General features: G+C 52.6%; 3 protein-coding genes across 3 annotated transcripts; all 3 read right to left on the bottom strand.

Annotated features, from left to right (window-relative positions):
• Positions 1 to 103: 103 nt before the first annotated feature.
• Positions 104 to 1,102, bottom strand: LOC134498620 (olfactory receptor 51G2-like). The gene has a single exon (XM_063304779.1). The coding sequence runs from the start codon at positions 1,100 to 1,102 to the stop codon at positions 104 to 106; it is 999 nt and encodes a 332-aa protein (XP_063160849.1).
• Positions 1,103 to 8,509: 7,407 nt separating this feature from the next.
• On the bottom strand, positions 8,510 to 9,501 carry LOC134498619 (olfactory receptor 51G2-like). The gene has a single exon (XM_063304778.1). The coding sequence runs from the start codon at positions 9,464 to 9,466 to the stop codon at positions 8,510 to 8,512; it is 957 nt and encodes a 318-aa protein (XP_063160848.1). The 5' UTR covers positions 9,467 to 9,501.
• Positions 9,502 to 11,702: 2,201 nt separating this feature from the next.
• On the bottom strand, positions 11,703 to 13,227 carry LOC134498618 (olfactory receptor 52K1-like). Its single transcript, XM_063304777.1, has 2 exons — positions 13,154 to 13,227; positions 11,703 to 12,708 (listed from the first exon to the last, which is right to left on the bottom strand). The coding sequence occupies exons 1-2, from the start codon at positions 13,225 to 13,227 to the stop codon at positions 11,703 to 11,705; spliced, it is 1,080 nt and encodes a 359-aa protein (XP_063160847.1).
• Between the last annotated feature and the right edge of the window lie 13,704 nt (positions 13,228 to 26,931).

Below are 26,931 nucleotides of genomic sequence, written 5' to 3'. Positions count from 1 at the left end.
TCATGGCTGAGTCCACAGTAAAAGGCCCTCTGAAACTTTTGGAAGACTTGACCTGCCTTTCATGATATTTTCACCAGGGAATTGTAGACAAATATAGTTGGTATTAAGAACAGAAGTTCCTGGCATTGGTGTACCACTTGAAGAATATTTGGATTATCCTGGCTCGGATTTGCTTGGTTTTTACACTGTACACAATGGGATTCATGAGGGGCGGCACCAGCAGGTAAACATAGCCCATAAAAATGCGGACAAGGAGAGGGGAGTCGTTCCCAAACCTGTGTATCACAGACAAGCCAATCATTGGTGTGTAGAAAAGCAGGACTGCACAGATATGAGAGCCACAAGTGCTGAGGGCTTTGAGGCGGTCTGCCCATGAAGTGATGCCCAACACAGTCTTGAGGATCACAAAGTAAGAGAACAGGATAAGGAGTGAGTCCACCCCCACTGTGGAGACAATGACAAACATGCCATAAATGCTGTTGACGGTGATGTCCGAGCAGGCCAGCTTCATCACCTCCTGGTGAAGACAGTAGGAGTGGAAGAGGAGGTTGACTCGACAGTACTGATGCCTTCTGAGAAGGAAGGGCAAGGGGAAGATCAAGGCCACACCTCTGACCACAAATGCCAGTCCCATCTTCCTTATTCTTGACATGGTCAAGATGGAGGCATATCTGAGGGGGCTGCGGATGGCCACGACGCGATCAAAAGCCATGGCCAAGAGCACTGAGGACTCCACAAATGAGAGGGAGTGGATGAAGAAGAGCTGGGCGAAACAGGCACGAAAGGTGATACTCCTGGCATTGAACCAAAAGACGCCTAGCATGGTTGGCATGGTGGAGATGGATAACCCGAGATCTGTGATGGCCAGCATGGAGAGGAAAATGTACATGGGCTGGTGGAGGCTTCGGTCTGTTTTGATGACAAAAAGAATAACAGAGTTCCCCAGAACAGAAATGAGATAGATGGAGCATAATGGGATGGAGACGAAGACGAGGTTGGATTCCATACCCGGAATCCCAGTCAGCCAGAGCACTGATGGCTTTAATTTGGAACCATTGTGGGATGCCAAGGGGTACAGGGCAGCCTCAGGAACACCCGGCATGCTCCTTCAGGCGATGAGTGACTCCTTCTTGGCCATGGGCATGGAAAAGGGGGCTTTCAGACTGAGATTGGGAAGGGCCCAAAGAAACATTTGGTTTCTCCTGACTTGTTCCCTTCTTTTCTTGCGCAGATCTTAATCCTGAGAAAAACCAGAAAGAAGGATATTAGCTGAGATCTGCATTCCTGAAAACAGTATGAAAAATAGACCCACATACATGGAGGGTGTTAGTTGGCAGGAAATTGACTTTCGCATTATATAACAGGACCTGAAAACGGTTTTTGAAGCCACCAGTTAAACTTGTCTGTCAGTTTAATAAGATGCCTTATGTTTGTGAATTGAAGACATTCCCCATTTTGCATAATCTGTTCTGCTCCTTGCAATCACGTGATTTCTGTAGTGCCAGACGGCATCTCCTTGACAGTTGGATTTCTTCTAGATGCCAAGATTTCACCCAGCCGATTTCTCTTTCTCCTTTCCTATCTGTGTTCCCAGTTGGGAACATAAGACACAGATAGAAGAGCTGTCCTGGATCAGATCAAGGTCCATCTGGTACAGCAGCCTGGTCCCACGGTGACCAGACAGGACAAAACCTCAGAGGGATCAGCTTCCTGTGCCACAGATTTTGGGAAACATGCTGCCCAGGACTGGAGATGAGCTCTGGTTAGTGTTTTCCTCCCTGCATTCATCTAGACCAGAGTTTCTCAGCCGTGGTCACTTTAAGAGGTGAGGACTTCAACGCCAAGAATTCCCCAGCCAGCCTGCCAATCGAGACTTCTAAAGGGCCAACAGCATTCGGGGCGTAGCTAACTGTGGTGACATCCAGTTCCATGATTGATTTCCCTAACCCCTCTCCCTGGGTGACCCTGGAGCCAGGCCTCCTACGGGACGCAGAAAATTCCCTCCGTCTCCTTCCTCCACCCTACGCCTAAGGTCATAGAACTCGATTCCATATCCACGTACTTGCTTTTTCCCTGAGAAGAAATCCAGAACCATTCTTAGCTTTCACCGCAGGGAAAAGTGCTCCAGCCCTTGGAACATTTGCACGGACTTTTTCCTCACTTGGACCAACTCTGCAAGAGCTTTCCAGCGTCCAGCCGCTGCAGAGAATTTCAGTCCTTCCTCGTCTTCCAACTCCTGGAGAGTAAACCTTCCACCGACCCCGGGCGTAATAAAAATTCAGAACAGGCTTGGGGAGAGGCAAGGACGAGGACCGGGGGAGCAGAGAGGAAGAGACTGAAGGGCTGGGGGGTCTGAACCGTGAGAAGGTTGAGGAGCGACCCGAGGGCATTTTTCAAGGACCTGGAAGGAGGCCGCAGAGAGGAAGGTCAAGACTCGCCCCCTCTTGTCCTGGGTGGAGAACACCGAGCGGCGGGTTTAAGTTGCAGGGAGGCCGTTCTGGCTAACGTCGAGGAAAACATCCTAGCCGTAAGAGCAGCTGGACAGGGGACCACCAGGGTCCCAAGAGGTGGGGGGCTCCCCTGGTTGGAGCAGACAGGCAGGAGCCAGGCAGCCTTCTCTCTGGGGCACATTTGGATTTCTGCTCTGAGTGGGAGTTTGGACTCATCCGCCCCTCTTCAGCCCCAAAATGCTGGAATTCTGGGACTCCCAGGAGGAGACCTGCTTTGGAGCCCAGCTGATGTTCTCATGAGCACCCCGCCCCCGTCACTCCCAGACTCCCTTCTGGATTGGTCATGGCCATCGCAGCCCCCCTCCATTTATACAGGATACGCACATAGCTTTGCCCTCACCCCCATCAAGCTCATTGGCCACTTCATGGTCTCCTGGCAGCTCTTTGCAATCCTAGCTTTGATTTTACACCTCTCAACAGTTTGGCTGCTTCAGACCCCATCTCCAGCTGTAAATCGTTCATCTAGAAGTTAAAAACCCGAGTTCCCCAAAGAGGAGCTTTGCAAGATCTCCCTTGTAAGACCTGTTTCTTTATTCATTGTTCCTGCGTTTTATTTCTCCCCAGTTAACGGCTGAAGCAAGCAATGAATTCAGCCACTCAGTCGAAGGTCTGTGTTTGCTCCAGTCACAAAGTGACCCAAAGGGCTACAGACAAAGAACACGCGAAGCCAGAAAGCAACTAACCAAGGTTGACAGTCACCAGGCTTGGCATGTTGTAAGGATGCTTTTGCTAGTCTTTTGACTGACCCGGTTGAGGGGCATCACATGTACCCAGGTATTCATTTATGAAAGGACGGCTTTTCTTACCTTATTATGGCTAAGGGTGCTCAGGAGTATTTCCTCTAATGTACTTCAAAAGCTGAAATAAACCGCGTCAGGGTCCACACACTGCACCAAGCCGCTATTGGCTTTAACTCAGGTCTCTTGAACGAGTGACGATGGGCTTTCCATGCATCTGGCTCAGCTGTAGGTGGTGTGTGGACTGTGATGGGTGGGTCCAAGGATGTCCCTAAGCCCAGCCCAGGCCGTCCACCTTAGGGCTCTCGAATCGCTGCATGTCTGCCCGCACTCCCTCCCAGCACCCGGCAACGCAGACGGACACCTTGTGTGCAGCTTCCCTCTGCTGAAATGAGACTGACAGCATGGGAGGAATCCTCCTTCAGCCCTCCCCCCCATTGCCTCCTTGGCATTTTCCCCACCAGGGATCCCCACCAAGCAGGCTGGCCGGCAGGCAGATCCGAGCCTTCTCCTCACCCTGCTGGCCAGCGTGTCCTGAACGGTCTCCTGGTTCCTCCAGTCCAGCTGGGCAAGAACAGCAGGGCTTTGGCACTGGAGAGGTGGCTGTGTGGATGGACTCAGCTGCCTTTATGAACCTCCCTGGCCACCAGGGCCCCTCCCCAATGAGGCAGGTGCAGAATGCAGCTCTCCTTGCAGGGGCAGCCAGGGGTCCCATGAGGGCATGGGCCATTTGCCTACCCCTGCCAGGGTGTGTGAGGTCAGAGAGTGGCAGCTCTGCAGGGCCATCCCCCCTTTGGCCCCCCCAGGGCTTTCCAAGAGCCATGGTCCCCCCCCACCCTCCAGGAAAAGAGAACCTCAAGGCAACTTCCAAACCAGTTGAGTCGGCCTCTCTTCTTCCCAAATGCTGAAGAAAGGCCAGACCTCCAGGTTGCTGCCAGGCCTCCAACTGGCCAGCAGAGCCTTCGGGCAGCAGAGCCTTTGGGCTGTGGTGGCAATGCGGAAGACCATTGCGTTGCGAGGAGTGAGGTGACATTTTTTAACTTCTCCTTCAGATTAAGAAGGGCATAGAAGTTTGGAGTTCATTCTGAGATAATGTTTAGCTGGCTTGTTTTTACTTTTCCTGGGAAATAAGGGAGGAATCTTCACACAAGACTGTTCAGGTTGCTTTGGCTTATCTGTGTGGTTCCCAGACATTCCACGCCTTTTTAGTTCACGCGATGAGAGGTGCACCATCCAGTCAAGGTCAAGCCCTGCAGTCTCGGCACCTGGAAAGAGCATCATGAGGTTTTAGGGCCAGACTTTGGTAAAAACCTTAAGATTGCCCGTTGGAGCTTGGAACTTCAACACAGACCCAGGTACTGGGTGCTGTGTGAATTGGCTGTCCTTGGGGTCTCTCCGCTGTTGTTCACTGGGGCTCCCGACGGCTGAAGGCAGATGGGTTACCATCTTGCTTGGTATGTTATGCTTTCTTGTGTTTCTGTTTAATCTGCCTGCCACAGTTGAACAATAAGGCTTCATACTTACTGGTCTGATCATTGCCCCTGGATCCTTAAAGGAACCAGTCGCCTGGCACCCGGGCACCACCTGGACATCTGGCAAAACGCCGGCTTCTCTTCCGCACACCTCCTCCTCCTCCTGCATTTTGGCCCAGGGCGGAGCAAGGCTTACCCGAGGGGGAGCCGGCAAATGGGGGGCCATGAGAGACACGGAGGAGAGATGAGTTGCGGGCCTTCGGGGGACCGACAGGGAAGAACGCCAGGCTGGTGGACCCACCCCGTGAAGCTGTAAGCCCGGAGGGAGCGGCGGAGGCCACACTCAAAGGCCATCTGCCCGTCAGCAAAACTGGGGAACCGGGAAAAAATAATTCAGAGGAGACTCCGAAAGGGTGCAGGGCAGTTTGGGAGGGAGGCCGCGACTCCTGGATTCGATTTTGGAAGCAGAAAAATGCCCAAAGAAGACATATGGCGTGTGTCCGTGCATGTGGGTGGGGAGTGTCCTCCTCCGTCGCTCTCTCAGAACACGGCGTGCTGCAGTTAAACACCTTCCGTGCCGCAGAGCAGGCGAGTGTCGAGGTCTCAGGGAGCAAGCCAGGAGGCAGGAGGTAGACCAGATCCAGCACCTTTGCTAGAATGCATTCTACAAGCACACAAGCTCACGCTCATGGACGTGATGTATCAGGGAGGGAGAGGGGAAAAGACAGACAGGCAGACCATCTCATCTGCTAGCCAGGAATCTGGGAGATTCAAAATAGCCCTCTGAAGGTGAAACTCAGCTTTTCAATAGCTTCTGTCCATGTTATACAGTGTATACTGTTTTTCAGAGTTTTAGTCCACACTTCGTTCCGTGCCCGTACTTTTCCTTTTGTCTGATGTTTTCTGGTCCTTTCTCAAGGAAACAGCAATAAATGTCCTTGCCTATTAGCACTGTCCACACGGTCATGACACACAGTTGTCGTCTTTAGACTGCTTCCCTTTCCTGGCTCGAAATGGTGCCAGTTGGAGGTTACTGTCCTCATCCTGCTGCTCTTTTGTCTACCCTTCTCCTCGCCCTCTTATCTGGTTCGTGGTATTGGAGAATATGGTGGGAGGACACACAGAGAGCACAGGGGAAAGGATAGGGCTATCCTTTACGTAGAGAGAATCCACGCCTGTTTCATATTGCTGCTCCCTCAAACTCCCTGGGAGAACTTCGTGGGCTCGGACTCCGCTTCGCGGGATTCTGCCACTGTTCCCTGCAGGTCACCTGCTTCTTGGGTGAAGAAGGGGCAACCTTTGGGGAAGCGGAGCAGCCAGGATTCCCTTAACGGAGGCAGGTCCCGTGGGATGTGAGCCCAAGAGAAACTGGGCCTCCTTTGGAGAGGAGAGAAGAATCGCGCAACCTCTTGGATCTTCCACTTTCCATAGAGTTGGATTCCCAGATAATGCTGGGGTCACTGAAATCCCCGACCACAGTGGTGGGATTCCTGGATACCTTGGCCACCTGATTGGCAAAGATCTCATCCATATCCTCTGCTTGACTGGGTGCTGCAGTGTCATTATTGTCCCTTTCCCCCTTAATATTTGCCCAGACACTTCCAGCAGGGTTTTCATCCTTGGTGTCACAAATACTGTAACCCTACAGGGGTAGTCATTCTTTATGCAGAATGTGACCCCCTCCTCCCTTCCATTAGGCCAGCTTCTTCTGAAGAGATTATACCCTTCCAGGGCTAGCTTGCAATCATGAGGTCCGTCCCATCATTGATGTTTTCAGCTCCTTTCTCAAGGAAACAGTAATAAATGTCCTTGCCTATTAGCACTGGCCACACAGTCATGACACACAGTTGTCTTTATTTTCTTATATATCAATTTTATTAAAAGCTTTGCAAAGAACATAAAAACCAACACAAACTAATAAGGCGTGAAAGAAGCAAAGAAAGAAAAGGTGCAGAAAGAATTTTTAAAAATAGAAAGCTTCCAATTTCCTTTTCAGCCACTATAATTACAAAATTATCTCTTACTCTATGATTACAAAAAAAAGCTCACTTTTTCTGTTATCCAATTTTTTTCTAATCATCAAAACTACAAATCACAAGTGCATTTTTTTCTGTTTTACGTAAAAAGTCTATAAGGGGTTTCCAATCAGCCAGAAATGTAGATACTGTTCTTTCTCTGATCAAAGAAATCAATCTGGCCATCTCTGCAAGTTCCATCAACTTCACCAGCCATTCCTCCATTGCAGGGAGCGTTGAACCTTTCCACTTTTGAGCATATAATAGTCTCACTGCTGTTGTCATATATAAAAATAAAGTTCCATGAGTTTTTTTCTAGTTGCCTATCCATTAGACCCAAAAGAGAAGTCTCTGGTTTCAGGTGTATTTTGACCTTTAGGGTCTTCTGTATTAATGTATGTATTTTTACCCAATTTTTTTTAGATGGTTTGCACGTCCACCAAACATGATAAAATGTCCCTTCATGTTGTTCACACTTCCAGCAAAGATTCGAGGTAGCTTTATACATTCTAGTGTTACACACACACAGGCTCCCAGGTTCGGCTTATGGTCAGTCACTCACAGACTCACGGCCTTGTCAGCCCCCCTTGCTTTCTACCTGGGTTTTCCGGAGAGGTGCGGCTTGAGCAGGCAAGACACACAGCCCTGGCCAACAGCCAGGGAGTAATTAGGGACACACACAAGTCACTTCCAACTGACCACTGAGGCACAACAGGCTCTTTGGAATACACGGAGACCCAGTGAATTTAGAGTAGCAGCAAAACTTTACTGGTTGCAAGGCACATTTGCTCTTTCTCACACGCACACACACACACACACACACACACACAATCATCCACACTTACCCATGTCCAACTAAGCTGCCAGGCACTAGCTAGAGGGAGGGAAGCCACCAAGTCTGGATCCAAAGAGTGGGTGGGCTTTGGGATGCCTTTTATCCCCAAAAGTCCTTGCTTTGTTGATTTCACAGGTTTGGTAGCTGTTGATGGGATTGGGGGGGGGGTTCCATGTGCTCAGGCCCAGCTTCCTTTGTCTGGTTCAGGTGACATTTTTCCTTTGTTTCCTTAACGACTTGCTTCCTTCTTGTTTACCTCCCTGAAGGGATCTTTTGGACAAGTTTCCTGGCTTTTGTCCTCTCTGCCTATGTGCCTGCTCCATCTTTAGATAATGGCAGCTTCAGTCTAGTCTGACACTAGACAGTTTCTCAGGTGACAAATACCAAACATACATCATTTTATAAAAATTCTCTTTAAGGCTGGAACACAATGTGAATTTCAATCCTTTCAACCACATATTTTCCCATTGATCCATGTGTACATTATAGGCAACGTTTTAGCCTATTATAGCATATATTCTTTCCTTTATTCTTCTCCTGTCTCATATTTCAATAAAAGTTTATACATTGTAGCAATAACATGTTCGTTGTTAGTACATAATTCTATTTCAAACTCAGTCTTATTTTGTTCAAAACCGTAGATCTTTCATCCACTTCAAACCTTTCTGTTAGTTGTGCATAAGAAAATTGACAAGCAGATCCTTCTGTTGTCAAATCTTCTCTTCATTTCATTTTACAATCCCCTTGAGAAACTTCTAGTACACCTTGGTAAGATAACAATTTTGAAATTTTGAATTTGTGAATAAACCAGAGAAATGGTTGGCTTATCAATTGTGAAGAGAAAGATGAAAGAAAATGACACTGAAATTACAAGAGGGAGATAAAATATTAACAGATAATGCAGCCATACAACAAAGCTCTCTTGCACCAGAAGCTAATTCTAAGAGGCCATAGTTGACTCTTTTCTTTTCAGGAGACTTTTAAAGATCCTCATCCGAATCTGCTTGGTTTTTATACTGTATACAATGGGGTTCATAAGGGGCGGCACTAAAAGATAGACGTTGGCCATGAGGATGTGAACAACAGGAGAAGCCTTTTTCCCATATCGATGGATCATTGAGAGTCCAATCATTGGCGTGTAGAAGGTTAGGACGGCACAGATATGGGAGATGCAGGTGTTCAAGGCTCGGACACGCTCTACCCTAGAGGCAATGCTTAACACAGTTTTGAGGATCATAATATAGGACAAAACAAGCAATACAGAGTCAAGAACCATAGAAGACACCACCACCATCAAGCCATAGATGCTGCTGATTCTTTTGTCTGAGAGGACCACCTTCAGAATATCCTGGTGCAAGCAGAATGAATATGAGAGAACATTCATCCTCCCATACTCCAGACGCTTTAGGAGGAAGGAAGCTGGGAACACAAGTAAGGCAGCTCGAAGGGCCACCCCCACCCCAATCTTGATTACTGTCTCATTGGTCAAAACACTTGTGTATCTCAGAGGGTTCTGGATGGCCACCAAGCGATCAAAGGCCATAGAGAGTAGAATACCAGACTCAGCAATGGAGAAAGTATGGATGAAGAACATCTGGACCAAGCAGGCATCAAAATGGATCACACGGTGGTTGACCCACAGGACGCTCAGCATGGTGGGCAAAGTGGCAACGGATAAGCCCAGGTCTGAGAGCGCCAGCATGGAAAGGAAGTAGTACATGGGGGTGTGGAGAGATTGGTCCGTCTTGAGGACAAAGAGGATGGTGCAGTTGCCTGTGATGGCCACGAGGTACATGCAGCAGATGGGGAGGGAAATCCAGGAGTGGTGTTTTTCTAGTCCAGGAAAGCCCATCAGCAGGAAAATCGGGAAGCTGGCAGTCTTATTAGAGGATGTCATAATGCTGTCCGAAGAATGCCTTCTGTAGTCTTTGATGTGTGCTTCAAGGAGGAGGAGGAGGAGGCATGTAGTAAATGAGCAACTCAAAGATCTCACTCCTTTAACTGCCTGGCTGAGACTGTTCTTCAAATATGTTTATTTGGACAGATAAGACAAAGACCCAGCTCTCCGGAGAAGGATCTGATGCTGGGAAAGATGGCGGGAAAGAGAAGAAGAGGATGGAGTGGGTGCTCCATCGCTGGAGGTTTTCAAGAAAAGATTGGCCAACCGTATGTCCGAGATGGTATGAGGATTCCTGCCTTGGGCATGGGGTTGGACTTTTAGACCTCCAAGTTCCCTTCCAACCCTATGATCTATGATTCTACAACAGCAGCAAGGGGGATGGACTGAGCTACAGATATGGGAGACCGGAAGGGCCAGGCTGGGGTCAGTTTGTCATGGAGAACATCTAATGTTCCAGTGCCCAAATTACACCCTCAGCAGCAAAGCAGTTGTAACCAATCCTCATTAAACGTTCTGGGAGATGTCCAGTGTAAATGAAACAACTTATACTCTTCCGCTAACTGCATTTCAAGATCAGGAGGTAATACTGGGGTCACTAGTTTTGGGGCTCACTCTTTTTTCTCCTTTCTGGAAGAGGGGACAGTTGGCCTCCTCTAGTGCCTCCTCAGTTCTCCAGCACTCCCGAAAGTCCCCAGCAGCTCTTCCACCAGTTCCTTCAGTATCCTGCGGGAAGGAACGTCATCAGCAGGGCCGGGGGACCTGAAGCCATCCAAATCAGCTAGAAGGTCCTTTATCACATCTTCTCTGCACTCTTTCTTTTTTCAGTGTCACAGCAGTTCACAGGGAGGGAGGGAGGGAGGGAGGGAGGGAGGGAGGGAGGGAGGGAGGGAGGGAGGGAGGAAGGAAGGAAGGAAGGAAGGAAGGAAGGAAGGAAGGAAGGAAGGAAGGAAGGAAGGAAGGACTCACCCTGTCACTCCTCCACTGTTAATTCTGCCCCTCTGGTGAGAGTTCTTGGAAGAGGCTGAGTCAGGCTAAAGCCGTGGGAATTCCTTAGACCTTAGTGAAGAAGACACCAAAGAGGAGGGGAATCCTCCCTGGTCCAGGACGAGATCCTGCAAGAGCCACAAGGCAAGAGTTTTTATGAGAAAGACTTAGGGAGGCACTGGCTGCTTACATCAGAGAAAATTGCCTCTGGGAGCCGCTCAGGGCCATGTCCTTCATCACGTCGTCCCTCAAGAATTCCCGGCAGCCCAGCTAATTATCCGGCTCCTGCCCAGCAGACTGAATAGAAAACGCTTAAGCAAGTGCTCAGAATCCAACAAGTCCTGATAAGTGAATTTATTGCAGAAAAGCTAAGAAGCTGTCAGGAAAGGCTTCCAGTGGCTGCTGTGTGTCAAACGCAAGCACTGTTTATAATGGAGTTGATGTTCAAAGTCTCACTGCTCCGATCTTCACAAGACCTTCACGTGTGGACAAGCGCCTGGGAAAGAGCTGCGTTGTGGGTTTGTCTTCACTGGTGTTTTACACAAGCATCACATAAAGAAGAAAAGATTGACTGGCTGCAAATAGGGGTACCATATTTGGGCTACAAAATCCAGGCAACCCCTGACAGCAAAGAGATGCGGAAGACCCTGGTGGTCATCCGGGTCTTCTAGCCCAGATCGAGTTGCTCTATTCTGAGCATGTTTTAAGTGCAGCTTTACATCACGGACGTTTCATACCTACCAAAAAGGGCCATGCCTTCCTAAAGATGGGGACTGTTGGAGGTTGGCCGAGAGCTGCTGCAATTTTTACGATTACAGGATGCATTTTTTTCACACACACACACCCAGGAGCAAACTTGCTCTTTTAGAGTGAGTGTGAAGGTCCCCTCTTGTAAAACTTCAGTCACCCCTCTCTGGATTCTGGTAGGCTTCAATACCCTCCGAGGGTCAGGACTGTGCCAACGAGCTTGCTTGCACAAGCTGCCCGGTGGAAGAGCAGGAATGTTTCCAAAGGTGCCCTTAACCCTAACCCTAACCCTAACCCTAATCTTTTGGGATTGCTCTAGATCAGCCTTTCCCCTCTTCCCATCAAATGTGGTAGACTTCAGTTCCCATTGACCAGGCCTAATTGGACAGGAATTTCATCTGACCACATACAGAGGGCTTTTCTCCACAGCTACATCTTTGCATGGAAACCCTTTGGCAGATGTGTCATTTGACTCTGCTAATAGCAGTTCCTTTTTTCAGGATCAAAGGAGCATCTTTCTCCAGAAGACCTTAAGAACGTTGTCCCTGATTTCTTTAGTTCTCATACCATAAATGATGGGGTTGACAATCCATGGAAGGAACAGATAAACTGCACTGATGAAGTTGTGGACATCCTGACCGGCAGACTTGGCCAGGCAGTACACCAGGGAGGAGATGAGACTGCAAGAGTAGATTATGAGGATGACCATGAGGTGGGTGCCACAGGTATGAAAGGCCTTGCGCCAGAGCTGGCCAGATGTTATACGCAATGCCACGTGGATGATACGGCTGTAGGAGCCCAAGAGGACACTGAAGTCAAAAATAACGGTGATAGATCTTGCCACCAGGCCTACCACTTTATTTCTAGAAGTATCACTGCAAGACAGTTTCATCAGAGCCATGTGCTCACAGACAAAGTGACCGATGATGTTGGACTGGCAGAACCTCACCCGGGAAGCCAGGATCACCCCTGGGCTAACGACAGCCATGCTGCGAGCAAGGCCCACAAGGCTAAGCACCACTAGGAGCCTCTTCGTCACAATGTCCACACAGCACAGTGGATGGCAGATTGCCACGTATCTGTCCAAGGCCGTGATGAGAAGGATGTTGCACTCTAGCATGAGCACGAAGCAGAGAAAGAACGTCTGAGTGAGGCACAAGGCCAGGGAGATGTGGCTGGCTCCAAGCAGGAAACTGCGGATCATCTGAGGAAAGGTAACAGTGGTCCCACAGATGTTAACTGAGAAGAGCAAGGCAATCAGGCAGCACACGGGGGTGTGGATGCTCTCTTCCACCTTCACCGTGTAGATTAGAACGGAGTTTCCCACGAGAATGACGACGTGAAGGCAGGAGAAAGGAATGGCAAGGAGGTATCTGGCCTCTTGAAAGCCTGCGAAGGCCAGGAGGAGGGACTCCGTGTACGAGACGTTGGCCGTTCCGTTCTGGCTCCCCCCAGACACCTTGCTGCTGCTGAATGATGACGCGGTAGGAAGAGAGTCATTCTCAATGCTTTAGAGAAATTCCCACGGGTGAGCATAACAGCGGCCCCACGCTGCAGCCCAGAGAAGATCTGGGGAGGTTTCTTGCTCGGAGGAGGGCCTTGGCCCAAGGGTTGCCTAACTGACCCCTGCTGTGCCTGCTAGCCACGAGGCTATCTAGTTGCATCGTGCATTCGCTGCCCTTCCACGGGCACGTCCACCTGGCACGCCGCCCACTCCCGACCCCCTCCGCAAAGCATTCAAAGTCGGCCACGAGACCATCTTCCCGTCTGCTGACCTTGGGATGGGGAGGACCAGCAAGGGGCCACGATCCAAGCGGTGCTTCCTCTAGGCAACCGAGGAGGGCGCAGCGATAACTGTTTAGTCACTGCCCCCCCCCCGAGCTGTGGCACCCTTTCACTCCCCCACCCCCACCCCAAGAAAAGGTCCAAAGGAAAGGAAACATGCTTCCGTGCCTGCCGGCTGCCAGTCTTCCGAACGTCCGTGCTGCTCGCGTGGAGGGAGAGGTCTCTCGCCAGCAAGACGGCATCCTGCGTGCATCTGGATCTGCACCCAAAGCTGTGGCGAGGGCAGGGCTGCCCGCTTTCCAACCAGAACCTTCTCCAGCACTTGCTGCCACCAGGGCTGTGGGGAAGATTATGGGATGGCTCGCTTGAACCAGAGACGGGAGGCTGGAGAAGGCAAGGGTCCCATGCAGGCAGCTTAGGCAAGCAGGGGAAACCAACCTGGGCATTTCTTTCTGCGGGGACGGTGGCCCTGATTAAAAGCTGGACAGGTTCCCTGTGAAATCTGTGGGGCATCAGGAATCTCTGGGCAAGCCTTCCTGGCCCCTGCCAGGCCCTTGGCGCTCTAGCATTGCAACTTGCAGACTGAAATTTTGCCACTGGAGTTGGGACCGAAGGAGCCCAAGAGAAGTGGGGGCGCATGGAGCTGTTTGGGGGAGGCAATGATTCCCACTGCGGGAAGTTGGGGATGGCTAGTTGTCCTGTCCAGGAAGCATTCTGACCTTTGCCCTTTGGAAACGGTTGGGAACAGATTCCCCCTCACTTTTTTCTCTGCTTGCAAAATGATCACAGCTGGTCTCCACCAAGGCTGGTTTTCGGAATGGAGAAACAGCCACTGGGCTTTGGGCAAACTGGCCCATTGCTTCCCCAGTGAGGTCTCTCCCCCCTCCAGCCTGCCTCTCTTAAGGAATGGTGGGCACTGAGCTTTGCAGACTGCCTGCATGTTTTCCACTTTGGGGTAAAGCCCCTCTTTCTGGCTGAGCTCTCAGTGAGACGTCACTCCGCCACTGGCCAGCCTGGACCTCCCAGGAGCGTCTTCTGGGGTTCCCCCTCCAGGAGAGGTACATGGGGTGGGGTGGGGGCCAGGAGGAAGACCTTCTTGGGGGTAGCCCCCGGGGTTTAGAGCACCCTTCCCCTGGGCGTGTGTTTGGGCCTGATCCTTTCTGCTAGCATTTGTGTGTCTTTAAACTTCCTCCGTCCACTTCTGCGCCTTCAGTAAGGTTCTGCTATTGACCAGGCGCGTGGAAGGCGGCCCTTGCGATGTGGCCTTTCCTCTCGCTGTCGACGGGATTTCCTGGCCGAGTGCGGAGACTTCGGCACAGCCGGTGCTTCCCTCCGGCCAAAGGCCGCTCCTTGGAAGCCCCCCGCGCCCCCCCGCCCGGCCCGGCCCGGCCCACGGGACCAGGGGCTCCTCCGCTGCCCCCCTCCGCAGGCAGAGCCCTCCCGCAGGGGCGGCCCGGCGCGGCTTTCCCCGCCGGCTTCGCCTGCGCGCTCAGACCCCCGCCCCCGCTCCCCCGGGCGAGGCAAGCGGCCGCGGAGCCGCTCCTGCCCCGGGGGCCGATCAGCCGCAACGCGCCGGACGCCGCGGAGCCCCCAGGCCGGGCGTGGCGGCGGCGGCGGCGCCAGGAGAGCGGGGCTGGCGCAACAGTTGCCACCGCGCCCACTCCCCCCCCCGGGCCGGCCGGCGGTCCAGCCGCTCCTCCGGCCTCCTTTGCGCGGAAGCTTCTCCGGCGGGCTCGAGGCAACCTGGCGCCCGCCCCACGCCCCCGGCCTTTGCCCGGAATCCGCGGCCGCGACCGTGGAAAGCGGGCCTTGGAGCGGGGGCGGGGGGGGGCCGACTCTGCTGGGGGCGAATTCAAGCGGGGGGGGGGATGAAAAAAGCGAGCACCCCCTTTGAGGGCCGAGAAGCCGCGCCTCCCCCCCTCCCCTCCCCTCCCCTCCGGGGAGCATCCCTGGGCCTTCCTTGGCCGCCGCGTCCGGACCGTCCGGTTTCCCCCCGTCCCTCTTCCTGCACCGTTTGCAAACGTTTCCCCTGAACGCCCCCGCGCGCCTTTTGGTGCCCGTTTCGCGGGCCTTTTCCCCCGATCAACACTTGGTTTGGGGGACCAAACTCTTTGGACCGTTAATAAATTTCATTTCATCATTCCATTTTATGAATTAAGGCTGTTTTTGTACTTTTCAGACATACACCAACACCCACATCTCATTGATGCCAAGAGAAGCTGATCTCAGGGTGTCATAATTAACCAGACGACCAACCGAATGGTACTATAAAATAACAAGTTTAAAAGCAGATAAAATACTACAGTGAGCAAAATAACAAAAACCTGGTGCAGTGTCTAATAAAATACCCAAAGTATCTCAAGCGTCATTTAAACCCTTTTCTTAATGCAGCGGGGCTAACTTCAGGCTGTTCTGCACTCAGAGAATCGCACTGGAGATTTTAATCGAAACTTTATTTACTTACTTACTTACTTACTTACTTACTTACTAAATTTATACAGTGCCCAGCTCGCTATAAAAGCAACTCTGGGTGGCTGGAGTGGGGGGGGGGTTGCTGAATGAGGAGGAGGAGGGGGGGGAAGGCCTTTCTGGCAACCCCCACCCTCCCCTGGGGGGACCTCCTCCCAAAGAGGCTTAGTGGTCCCACAAACCATCGCTTTGGGGGACCCTGGGCAGAGAAAGACACCCCTTTCCCAGGTGATTAACTTCCTCCGAATCTTAAGGCTGGCTTAGCAGGGTCGATTTCACTGGCTGCGATCCAGACATCCAGGAGGAGCTTCCCCCACTGGATCTCCTTTGCAACAGGAACCCCATTCTTTGTGCTCCTTCCTCTGTCCTCCCGCGTTTAGGGGTTTGTGGTTTTGCTCTGCCGCTGCCATTTACTGTAACTGTAGTTTAGCAGTTGTAACCGGAGCCAGGCGTTCCTCACACCGAAGCCCCTCGGAGAGCATTTGCTGCTAAGATCCCCCACCTGGGCGGCTTTCCTGCCCTTAGTCCGGCCACTGAGCCTTTTTCTGGGTTGTCGTTACACACAAAACGGATCCAGGTTAACACCAGTCCAAGTTTAACGTATTGCACATATGTGTGTTCTGGGAACACGGACAATGTATCTGTCTGAATATGCGCGTGTATAAATGTACCACGTGGAGCCAAATAACACGTGTATAAAGACACTAAGGTTATCTGCAAGATGCACATCCCATCTGGAGGATTTACGCCTTGCTAAGGAACGATTACAGCAAAATCCACCAGATGGCAGTGTGGCTTAACTTACCGAGATCCGGTACAAACACATCCTCCATAACCGATTTAAAACAATTGCACCTTACGTTTAAGTCGCACTGCTTAACCCACCGTTTTCCACCAGTGATTTACTCCCTCCCACATTTGTCTATTACGGCCTGCAAGTCTTCATGACAAAACCTGCATTGGCTAGTTTTTTAAAAACATAAATCTAAAAATTCTGTTATCCTGTGTATTCTCTCTCTCTCTCTGTGTGTCTGAATGTATAGCTTATTCCTGGTTGAATTTGTGACACTCTTGATCAAGTCATGATTTAAGTAAATTTGTCTGTCTCTACAGTAAAAGATGGGTAGGAAATCATTTAAAGACAGGCAGGTGTGTTGTCACAAAACAGATTTTCTCCGGCTTTCAGCAAAGCGAATGCTGGGCTCAGGGACCCTGTTCTGGAACTGAAGGGGGGGGGAGGCTTGGCAGACACAGGGCACCACCTGCCTCCTTGCCTGGCCACCGGCCTCCTCTTGGGCCCCCAGAATGGGGCTGCATCACCCAGCCACGAAGAGCGATGCCAGCTGGGCCCGGGGCCTGGCCGGCACCTTCCTGGGAAGCTGCCAAGGGAGCCACAGACCCAGACTGGCCCCCAGTCTGGGCCGGACCTGGACACAAGGGCTTGGAGGTTCAGCCGGAAGCACCGCTCAGAACGGAGGGAGCTCATTTGTCAGCCCCCAGGCCGGCGGAGCCATTCAAGTGTCCCCAATCCATCAGGTGCTTTCCAATGGAACTCCGCAGCCAGCAATGCACAGCAGTCTCTCAGGGTAGGGAGCCCAGAATGAATGAAGAGCCAGCCAAGGATGGGGCAATGTGTGGGGCGTTGTCCCTGGCCAGGAAACCTTGGCCCTCCCCACAAAGCCCCCTCCCCCAGTTCATTTTGCCTTTCCCTGTGGTTGGAAGGGCCTCCTGGCCAGACCATCCTCAGCACCAGCTGTTTGCCTGAGGACCACATTCAAGCAGGCAGCGCTGGGGCCTTTGGCCACAGGAGTGCCGGCCCTCCCTAACCTTTCTACGGTCTTGCTGAGGTAGCCCCTGGGGGGAGGCGGGGGGCTGCTCCGGTCTGTCCTGCGCTCACAGTGTTCATATTGATGCCGCCTCACGTGTAACCCCTGGACTAGCATCCCCTCTCTGGTTCGCTGCATTGGTTCCCGGGGGGGGGCGTGAGGGTGGATCTCCCAGATCTTAGGAGGCCCAGCGTCCCCCGCCTCCCCACTTTGCCCCGCCATCTTCCCATCGCAGCAGGGAGGACGTGTGTTGGCAACACCGCAGCTGCCAGTTGCCTGTCCCAGAGACAGAGCCATGGGGACCAGCCAGAGCCTGGTTCTCCAGAAACAGTTGGTGCCCCCCGCCTTATTTCTTTTTTGTCCCCTCCATCCCCGTTTCGCGCCAGCAAGTTGCCAGCATGAACACGAAGCACCTGCTTAACGAGGGGTGGCCTGCCTGGTTGTGTGTGGCCACCCACCATCATGGGCAGATCAGTGGCAGCGTAAGGACCCCCCCCTCTTAACGGACAGCCGTCAGTGTCTCCGAAGTATTTGATATGAGACCTTCCGAGGGTGCGGCTCTGGCACACAGGCCAGAGTGAGAATGCTTGCACTAGCTGATTGAGTTCACACATCATGCTAAGCCATCGCTTCTTCAGTCATGGATTGTTGAACAAACCACAATTGAGGGAGATAAGAGAAAATAAGGGAATATTTCAAGCCCCCCACCAGCAACTTCCTTCTTCCCCTGGAAAGGAAACGATATAAAGAAACAAATTGCATTTGGCAGAGTGGTGCCACCCCCTCATTCAGCTTGGAAAAGTGTAGCCTGGAGCACGGTTCTCAGTATTTCCTTGACTGTTTGTTTGTTTGTCATATTTTTATTACTGCCCATCTCCCTCACCCGGGGGGAGAGTCTGGGGGTGGAATTGACTGTCAGCAGTTGTGGGAACGGCCACCAATTGCAAGGGTGTCTGGGGGGCCATGGGGGATCGGGCCCTCAGCGGCTGCTATACGGGGGCCTTTGTCCAGCTCCTCAGACCCAGGTGGCAGCAGCCGCCGAGCTCCAAAATAGCAGCTGCTGGGAAGAGATGGGGAGGGGGTCCCTGAATGCACCTGGCGGCCCCTGGGGGACCCAGAAGGCCGGACCCGATGACGGGCTGAGGGCCTGATCCAGCCTCTCGGCTCTTCGGGTGCTGCTAGAGATGTCACGTGGTGAGGAGGACGGCCCTTCCTTCCGGGAGAAGCTGTGTGTTTGTGTATTCACAAGTCCTCTTGGCCGTTCCAGCCTCGTGTCTCCGGATGGACTCTGAATGAAGGCCTGGGTGGGGCCTTCGAGGGCGCGGCAGCAGCAGCAGCAGCAACTCCAGAGGATGTGCTGGCATTGCAGGGGCCTCTGTGTCCCCCCCCCCTTCAACTGCCCCTCCTGCAGGGCTGTGGCAGAAGTGGGGGGGGGGGGCTCGGCCACTTTGGCAACCTCTTTCTAAAGTCTCCCTTGGCCTCAGAGACTTTCCTCAGTCACCAGGTTAAGCAGCAGCCGCTCTTTGCCTGCTGAGCCCAGGGGTCACATTAAAAGTGTGCAAAGTTTCTCCTACGTCTAATGAGAGGAAATGCCCAGGGCTTAGTTACTTGGCTGCCGTGCCCAATTCTCTCGCGTGGCCACCTTGGTCCAGCAGGCGCTAATGAGGGCCAGGCTATTAACTGCTGCAGGAGAACAAACAACAAGTGTGCCGTCTCCTCGGGGTCCCACTTAACGGCCAACCGAAAAACTTGCTGGCCCCCGGGGGCCGCTCTGCCGCCAAGCTCTCCCAGGTGCCGAGGCGGTCCCTGAAGCCGGCCATCCAGAAGACCAGAGGAGTGACGTGTGGAATGACCTTGGGCTTTCCTGCATCCCTCTCTAGAAATGAGGTGAAAAACATCTAACTGAGTCGAGGGAGCTCTCCTAATGAACATGGCCAAAGGAGCAGACTCTGGCCAGGTCTGCAAGCCACGTCCACCTCCCCCGGGACACGGCTAGTGGCTGAGCTCATCTGCATCCCTCTCCCACGAGGATGCGGCTCCTCTTCCCAGCTGCGGGGAGGGAAACGCGGCGAGGCTTTCCGCTTGAGGGAGCCCTTCTCACCTACGAAGCCAGAGGCCGGCTCAGCTTTCCTTTTCTGTCGCTGCCAGTCTGAAAGCAGCGATTTTGCAAAGGCCCCCAATTATTGTCCGTGTCTCCGGCACTTATCAAAAGCTTTCAGCTCTCTGTGCATGCACAAAGACGTAGCAATGAACAGATTACGTTACAGATGTAAACAAACAGATTTACAGAATTGAAGCCATTTGGATATGTGGGTATATTCTGTGGGCAGTGCAGGGCATTTGTATACCACCCCCAACACCCCATCATATCCATCCGTCCGTCCGTCTGTCCATCCTGCCCCTGGCCAAGAAGGGCTTGCAATCTGCATACCCATGGTGGGAAAGGGTGCGTGGGGGGTCTGAGGTGTGCAAGCAAAAGGGGGGGAAAGGAAATGGATGAGGCTGGGGGCAACAAGGAGATTTTTTTTTTTTAATCCTATGGCATGCTGCTTTTTCTTGCTGGGAAATCCTTGTGAGGTCCAGCAGCCAGATGCATAGACTATTTAGCCGTGACAAGTCACGTTGCCCGGGGTGCACCACGAGGAGGCTGGTCTACAGTGCACGGAGTTGGACTGAGAGGGAGGGACTGACCCAAGGTCACCCAGCCGGCTTTCAGGCCTAAGGCGGGTCTAGAACTCACAGACTCCTGGTTTCTAGACCAGCACCTTAACCACTAGACCAGACTGGCTCTCAACAAGGAGATGACAGTGAGGAAACTGAGGCAGGGCTCACTGACCCCCCCACACCCAGGTTTCTGTGCAGGAAACAGCACCAATGCCACACTCAGCACTTTCCAGTTCCCCTGGGACAAGGATCGTACTGTTCTTTACACGCTTCCATGTGGGGGTTCCAGAATGAGTGGCGTGGCTGGAGACTCACCCTGTCATTGCCACACTTGGGACAAGCCATTTGCACCATCTGCCAAAGAAAGGAAGGAAGGACTGAGGAGCCCGTCTCGGATCTGGGCCCCCAGGGGCTCTTTGGCGTGGTGGAAAGCAGCCTTCTCTGGGGCCGCAAAGCTGCCAGCAACAGTGCCACTCCCAAACCTCGCAATTGGTGCCTTTACACACACAAACACACACACACAAGTTTTTGCACCGTTAGCTGGTCCTTTTTTGGAATTTGGCACCCAGGGCAGCTGCCCAGTTCACCTGCATGGACTGGTGCCCTGGCAGGGCCACCCAGGAGGAGCTCAAGGGAGCCCCAGCCAGCCCAGCCTTCTGCCGCAACAGCGTCTCTCCAGCCGGGGAGAGGGGTGGTGGTCTGTCCTAGCCCCGGAGACCCCCTTCAGTTCCGGTCCCTCTGCAGAAGAGTGCCAGGGGAGCGACTTGGGGCCCTTTAACCGATCCGGGGCCTCCTGCCGGCCCCCGGAACCCTCTGATCACGACCGCTCGAGTGCTGCACTTTTGCGATCGGGGACCCCGGAAAATGTAGCCCTAACAGAGGCCCATCCGAGGCAAAAGCATGCCTGCTCCTAACAGGTGGTGGGACAGGTGGTGGGAAGCGGGGGCTCCTCAGGGTCCAAGAGGTCAGACCTTCCTCCGCGGATGGGTGCCTGGACTTCCTAGACCCTCGTCAATCGGACTCAGGCCGGGGACTGGGCTGGGACGGTTCCTCCTCAGGCAGAGAGGGCCTCCCCAGAGATCTCAGCATGCAGGTGCTGGAGCCCCAGACAAGGGGGAGGGGAGGGGAGGGGAGGGGAGGGGGGTTCTGTCTGCCTGGGTGGGGTGCTTGGAAGGGCTACGCCAACCCTCTCCCGAGGGGTGAAGGAAGGGGAAAGATGACTTCCTTTTTATGCTGCTTTTCTGTGCTCACGTGTCTGAAGAGGCCACAACAAAGTGGCCCTGCCTATAAGGGGGAGTGAAAAGATGGCGCTGAATAAATCGGTACCCCAAGAGCAACATCAGGCCAAGACTACTGGCCAGGGCATCACCGCAACACACGACGACACAGCAGCAGTTCTGAAAAGCCCATAAACCAGACACAAACCACTAGCCGTGTTTTTCTGAAGGTCTGAAGTGTTGAGCCAATTGTCCATGTCCATCTGGCCCCTTTCTGGGATGGGGAGATTTTGGGGAGACCCTCAGAAGATCTCCTTGTCCCCCAAGGTGGAAAGGCGGGACAGTCAGGGTGCGATGGCCGAGCAAGTGGACCTGGAGCGGACAGCCTTTCCCCGGGAGAGCCGGCCAAAGAGGGCGCTTGCTTCCCAGGGGTTGCCCAGACTTAGCCAGACCCAGGGAATTATGGGAGCTTGACTTCCCACGGATTGCAGTGGGACTACCAAAAGAAGGATCTGCCCATCTGGATCCAGCCAAATATCTTTTAGACCTTACTGGTGCTTTGAGGTTTGCAAGCCAAAGAGCCATTTAATTGCCACTGGCCCCCGCTGGCTTGCAAAATCCCTCAAGGTGCTGGAAATAGCAGCATAAGTTGAGGGCATGTTGTGGACCCCGTCTGCAAGAGAATTCCACCTGGCGAGGTCCAGGAGGCGGGCCTTCTCCGCAGTGGCGCCCGCCCTGTGGAACATGCTGCCCCCCGAGGTGAGGCAGGGCCCTTCGCTCCCGGCCTTCCAGAGGGGCTTGAAGACCTTGTTCTGCCGCCTCGCCTGGGATGGGAAGGGCAACAGCTCTTCCTGGGGGTGGCTGGTGATGTCGAGTTCTCCCGACGGAATGGAAACCTCCCACTTGGATTTTATATTTATATTTTTATTATTTTAATATTGGTGATTTTATGATGTTAGGTTTTAAGGTGAATTTTATTGTAAACCGCCCAGAGTCCCCCTTTTAGGGGGAGATGGGCGGTGACAGAAACGTGAATAATTAATAAATAAATAAATAAATAAATAAGTACTTTGCCAAGCAGTGCCGGCCAGCATTTCTGCCGAAGGGACCAGGCTGGCTTGCTGGTCTGGTGAGCTAAATGTGTGGCCAGTCTCTGTGGGGTGGAGTTTTAGTGATAGAGCTCAGATCTCCACTGAGTTGGGTGGGTGGGTAGGGGGCACTGGAGGAATGGGTCCCCTTGCAAAGGCGCAGGGATCCGGACCGGCTTCTGTTAGCCCAAAGGGGGTGCTCTGGCTGGGTCTTGCCACTGTGGCACGCTGCCAGCTGACCGCCTTGCTCCCTGCTCTGGCTCCTTGATGCAGAAGCCGACTCCTTTGTGGTGCCAGGGAGGGGCAGCTGCAGGAGGGCCGGTCTCAGGGGGAGGAGGTGGTCTGGGAGCCCAGCCTCTGGGGCAGCCCTCGAAGGCCGTCCGTCCTCAGAAGCTGCTGCTCGGGAGTCTTAGAGCCAGTTTCCTGAACTTTCCCCTGATATTTTCAAGGCAGGGGCTCCTCGAGCTTTTCAAAACCAGGGAATTGTGCCAAGGAATTCATTCACATGGTCTCGCAGTTGTGGTTTGGGTTATGAATGCAATACACCGGAAAACGTGGATCTCGCTTTTGGGTATGAATGCATCCGAGTGTCTTATGCATATTTTCCCCTAGAAAGTCCACCTTTTACTATAAGCACCTCCTCAAGGAGAAGCAGGATCAAGCCTGCCCACTCGGTCACTTCCAGGACCGGCCTCCCGGAGATCCTAATGAAAAGCCCATGGACCGAACTCAGCCTGCTTTCCAAAGGGTTAGGAGATGCCCCCCACCCCCCATCCACCACCTTATTTCGTGGGGGTTAGGGGTATGGGGCACGCTGGGCAGTTTGCTTTAGCCTCATGGTCCTTCAGCTCATTTCTTCCCCACCTCCTTTGGGTCCACCTGTTCATCTGGGCAGCCAGGAAATGTGGCAAAGGAGCAAATTTGTGGCAAGACTCTTTTTGTGGGGTGTTTGATGGATGGCTGAGGGCACAGGGGTGCTTAACAGCAAGCTGCAGTCCCGATGTGATGATGGATGACTGGATCCAGAGAGCAAACCCCTTCTTTTAAACCTGTTTTTATAATTGTACTATGTTTTTATTATTGTTCGCTGCCCAGGGTTCCATTGGTTAGGTGGGTGGTGGTCATATATGTTTGTTAAACAGGCTAATACTGTTTAATAATAGAGGAGAATCTCCGTAGCTCCGGGATGAACTGTGGAGTCCCTGGTGCTCTCTGAGCCTGTCGCAAGCTCCTTCTGAGTCATGGCGAGAATCTTCGGCTTGGGCAGTTGAGCGTTGGGGACCAACTCTATCGCACAGTCAGTTTTTCGATGGGGTGGGAGTTGGTCCGCTTCCATCTCACCAAACACATCCACAAAGTCCTGGTATTTCTCCGGCAAGCCCTCCAGTGGTGTCACATTGAAATGCGTGGTTGCCGCCGCAGCCCTCCCCACTGCAGCACCCGGTACTCATTCCGCTGCAGGGGCTTGGTAAAAGCCATCAGAAAAAGTCAAAGTCCTGTGTTCCCAATTTATATAGGGGTTTTGTTGGACCAGCCAGGGAATCCCCAAGATGATGAGGGGATGACCCACAGGTGCTACCACAAACTGTAACCCCTCACAGTGGCTGCCCAATTGCAACGCCACCGTTCCCATGAAATGAGTCACCAGTCTCCCTCCCGCAGTTGAACCATCCAGCTGGGTGAAAATCATGGGCCGCTGCAGTGGGAAGCTGGGTAAGTCCAAAGCAGCCACCACGTCGGGGTGCATTAAGCATCGCGAACACCCCAAGTCAATTAACACCCAAACCTCAACGGTCTTAGTGTGGAAGCCTAACTTCACTTTCACATTCAGCATGGGACAATTTGCACTCACCAACACATCTTCGCGCCCGTCATCCACCACCTGCCCACAGGCGCTTTTCAGGGCAAGTGGCTGGCGTTTCCCGCCGCCTCTTTTAGATCGTTTTCCTCCTCTCCCCCGAAGTAAGGAACCTCCTCCACTTCGGTTTCCGCCTTGGCTGCCTTCATTTTCCTGGGCAGTGAGGGTGATTTGCCTGCCGCTTTTCCCGACTGATCTGCCCTGGGTTTTGGGCAAGTAGCCGCCCTGTGGCCCCTTTCCCGCACTGGAGGCACTGCCCTTTGGCATAACGGCGCTCCCTCTCCTCCTCCCAGGCACATTGCCCGGGTTTCCCAGTCGTGGCAGTGGATCGGGATCCCTTGCTGAGCGCCGCGTGTCTCAACGCCCTCCTACTGTGTGCGAAAGTCTCATGGGCATGTTCAGCCTTCCCTGCCAACTGTATCCATTCATACAAGGTATCTGGGTCATCTCTGCCCAACGACCACCGCAGGACCTCCATGTTCAGACCATCCTTAAATAGCTCTATTAAGGTAGCCTGGGACCAGTCCTCAACCTTCCCAGCCAATGACTTAAATTCCAAAGCGTAGTCTGCTACGGATCTTTGCCCCTGGCTTTCTTTTAAAGCCCTCTTCGCCCTTTCTTTGGCTAATGGGTCTACAAAGTGTAGCTTTAATGCCCACAGGAATTCTTCAAAATCCTCAAGCTCAAGAGCGTCCACCTCGTTTAACTGGACAAACCGGTCAGCAGCCCGCCCCTTTAGTTTGGTGGCAATGGCATTTATCATGGCCCTTTCGGAATGGAAATACGGTCCGAATTCATCCATATAACTCCTTGCATTGGTAAGAAAAAATGACAACTTAGTTGGATCCCCGTCAAATTTGACTGCAAAGTCTTTAACCCCCGCTCTAGGTGGGCCCCTCGCCACATCTGGGTGGTCAGTCTTTCTTTTGGATACTGGGGATCTCCACTCTCGAGGAGGGGGCCTGGAAATTCTCACTCTGTGAGATTTTGGCTCAGCCCTGTGCCATCTCCTGTCTCTTTCCACCGATCGAGGAGGGGGAGAAGCGGACGAATACCTGGTGCTTGATTCTCCTCTCCCCCTCTCCCGGGGCCCCCAGTCCATTGACAGTTTCTTTAGCATATATTCCATTGACTCAAATTTGGCCTCCAATAGTCTTATCCTTTCAGGGGTTTGGGAATCCTCTTTCCCTCCCCCGTCCTGCCTCACAACGATTGGGGACATCGGGTACCGCTGCTTCCAGGATGTCTTGGACATCCCTGGTAGGGGTCCCTGTGCTTCATCCCAAGTGATCAGCTCGCCAGGCGACTCTCCGATAGGTTCAGGGGCTCCTTTTCCTCCAACCTCCTCTTCCTCCAGGCTGGAACTCGAAATCTCCTGTACCTCAGATAGTTCCCGAGTAGGGACCCTCTCCATTCTCCTCACCATGGAGTTGAGTTCCCCATCGCTCGTGTCCTCGCTTTCCCCGGTTTGGGGTTTTGGTTCAGTCATCGCTAGCACTACTCCCTCACAAGATAAATCTGGAAAGGGGCTAACGGTAAACTTTTAAGATTCTCAGCTTTATGTAATGATTGCCTACCCTAACAGAGCCAGACTCACAAGTAGGGACTTAATGATATCTGATTTATTAAAGAATAGCGTGCAAATACAGAGAAAGCTGAGAATGAGCAAAAGCGTGCCAAATATAAACTAAAAACCCTCGGTGCGAACGTAATCCCTCCCCTCGCCCAAACCGTTTCAAATTCCCCACCGCAGGTGCTGGTGACAATTTCTGCTGATGTCCTGGGAAGAAAACCTTGAACGCACGAAATAACCCAAGCACATTCCATTCCCCTGAACACAGATAACATCCCAGGAGACAGACTCCTCCTCCCCTCCCAACCAAAACACGCATCAGCAAAATGACATGCGAAACGTTACGATGTACGTTTAACATTGAAACAATGAACATGACACACTGGCAGACAACCTGGGGATCCTCCTGGACTCACTGTTCCTGCTCAAGGTCTTTGCGCGGGTCCGTCTGGTGCACCAACTGTGCCTGTTCCTAGAGCAGGAGGTCCTTTGGATGATCACTCACATCCCAGTCCCCTCATGACTGCACTATTGCAGCGGATTCTACAAGGGGCTGCCCTTGAGACCACCTAGAAGCTACATCCATCCATCCATCCATCCATCCATCCATCCATCCATCTATCTATCTATCTATCGATCATCTATCTATCTATCTATCTATCTATCTATCTATCTATCATCATCTATCTCTATCATCATCTATCTCTATCTATCTGACCCCCCATCTCTCTCTCTCTCTCTCATCTATCTTCTATATCTATCTATCCATCCGTCAATCCACCCATCCATCCAATGGTGATTAAGGATACACTCCTCCCCCAATTAACAGGGACCTCTCAACGGGCCACCCAACCTCCTGTCCTCCAGGTCCTGGAGCACCGCCAAGTCTTCAGCGCTTTCCGAAAGGCCAGCAGGGTCTTTAGCAAGATATTGAGAACTGAGCACAGTATTTCCATAGAGTTGCAAACTGGTTGGAAAACCACTTCAATGGAAGGAGGGATGGCGTGTATCTTGTTTTGATGTTGCCCTGTAAATAAAACTGAATGAAATAAATAATAAAGTTAGAGAAACCTCTGATCAGCATTTATTCTGGTCACCATATTCTGTAGCAACCCATGATGTGAATTTCACTTGTCGCCTGAGACTGTTGCCCATGGATTGCACCGTAACCACGATCAACCCTAATTAGAAACCAAGGCACCCAAGGGGATCACGCCAACCTCTTGGCTGAAGGCCGAAGGCTCTTCCCTC

This window comes from Candoia aspera, chromosome 5 (assembly GCF_035149785.1).
Source record: "Candoia aspera isolate rCanAsp1 chromosome 5, rCanAsp1.hap2, whole genome shotgun sequence".
Taxonomy (NCBI): Eukaryota; Metazoa; Chordata; class Lepidosauria; order Squamata; family Boidae; genus Candoia; species Candoia aspera.
Note: the sequence above shows the minus strand (reverse complement) of the source record. Positions and strands in the feature narration are given on the sequence as shown.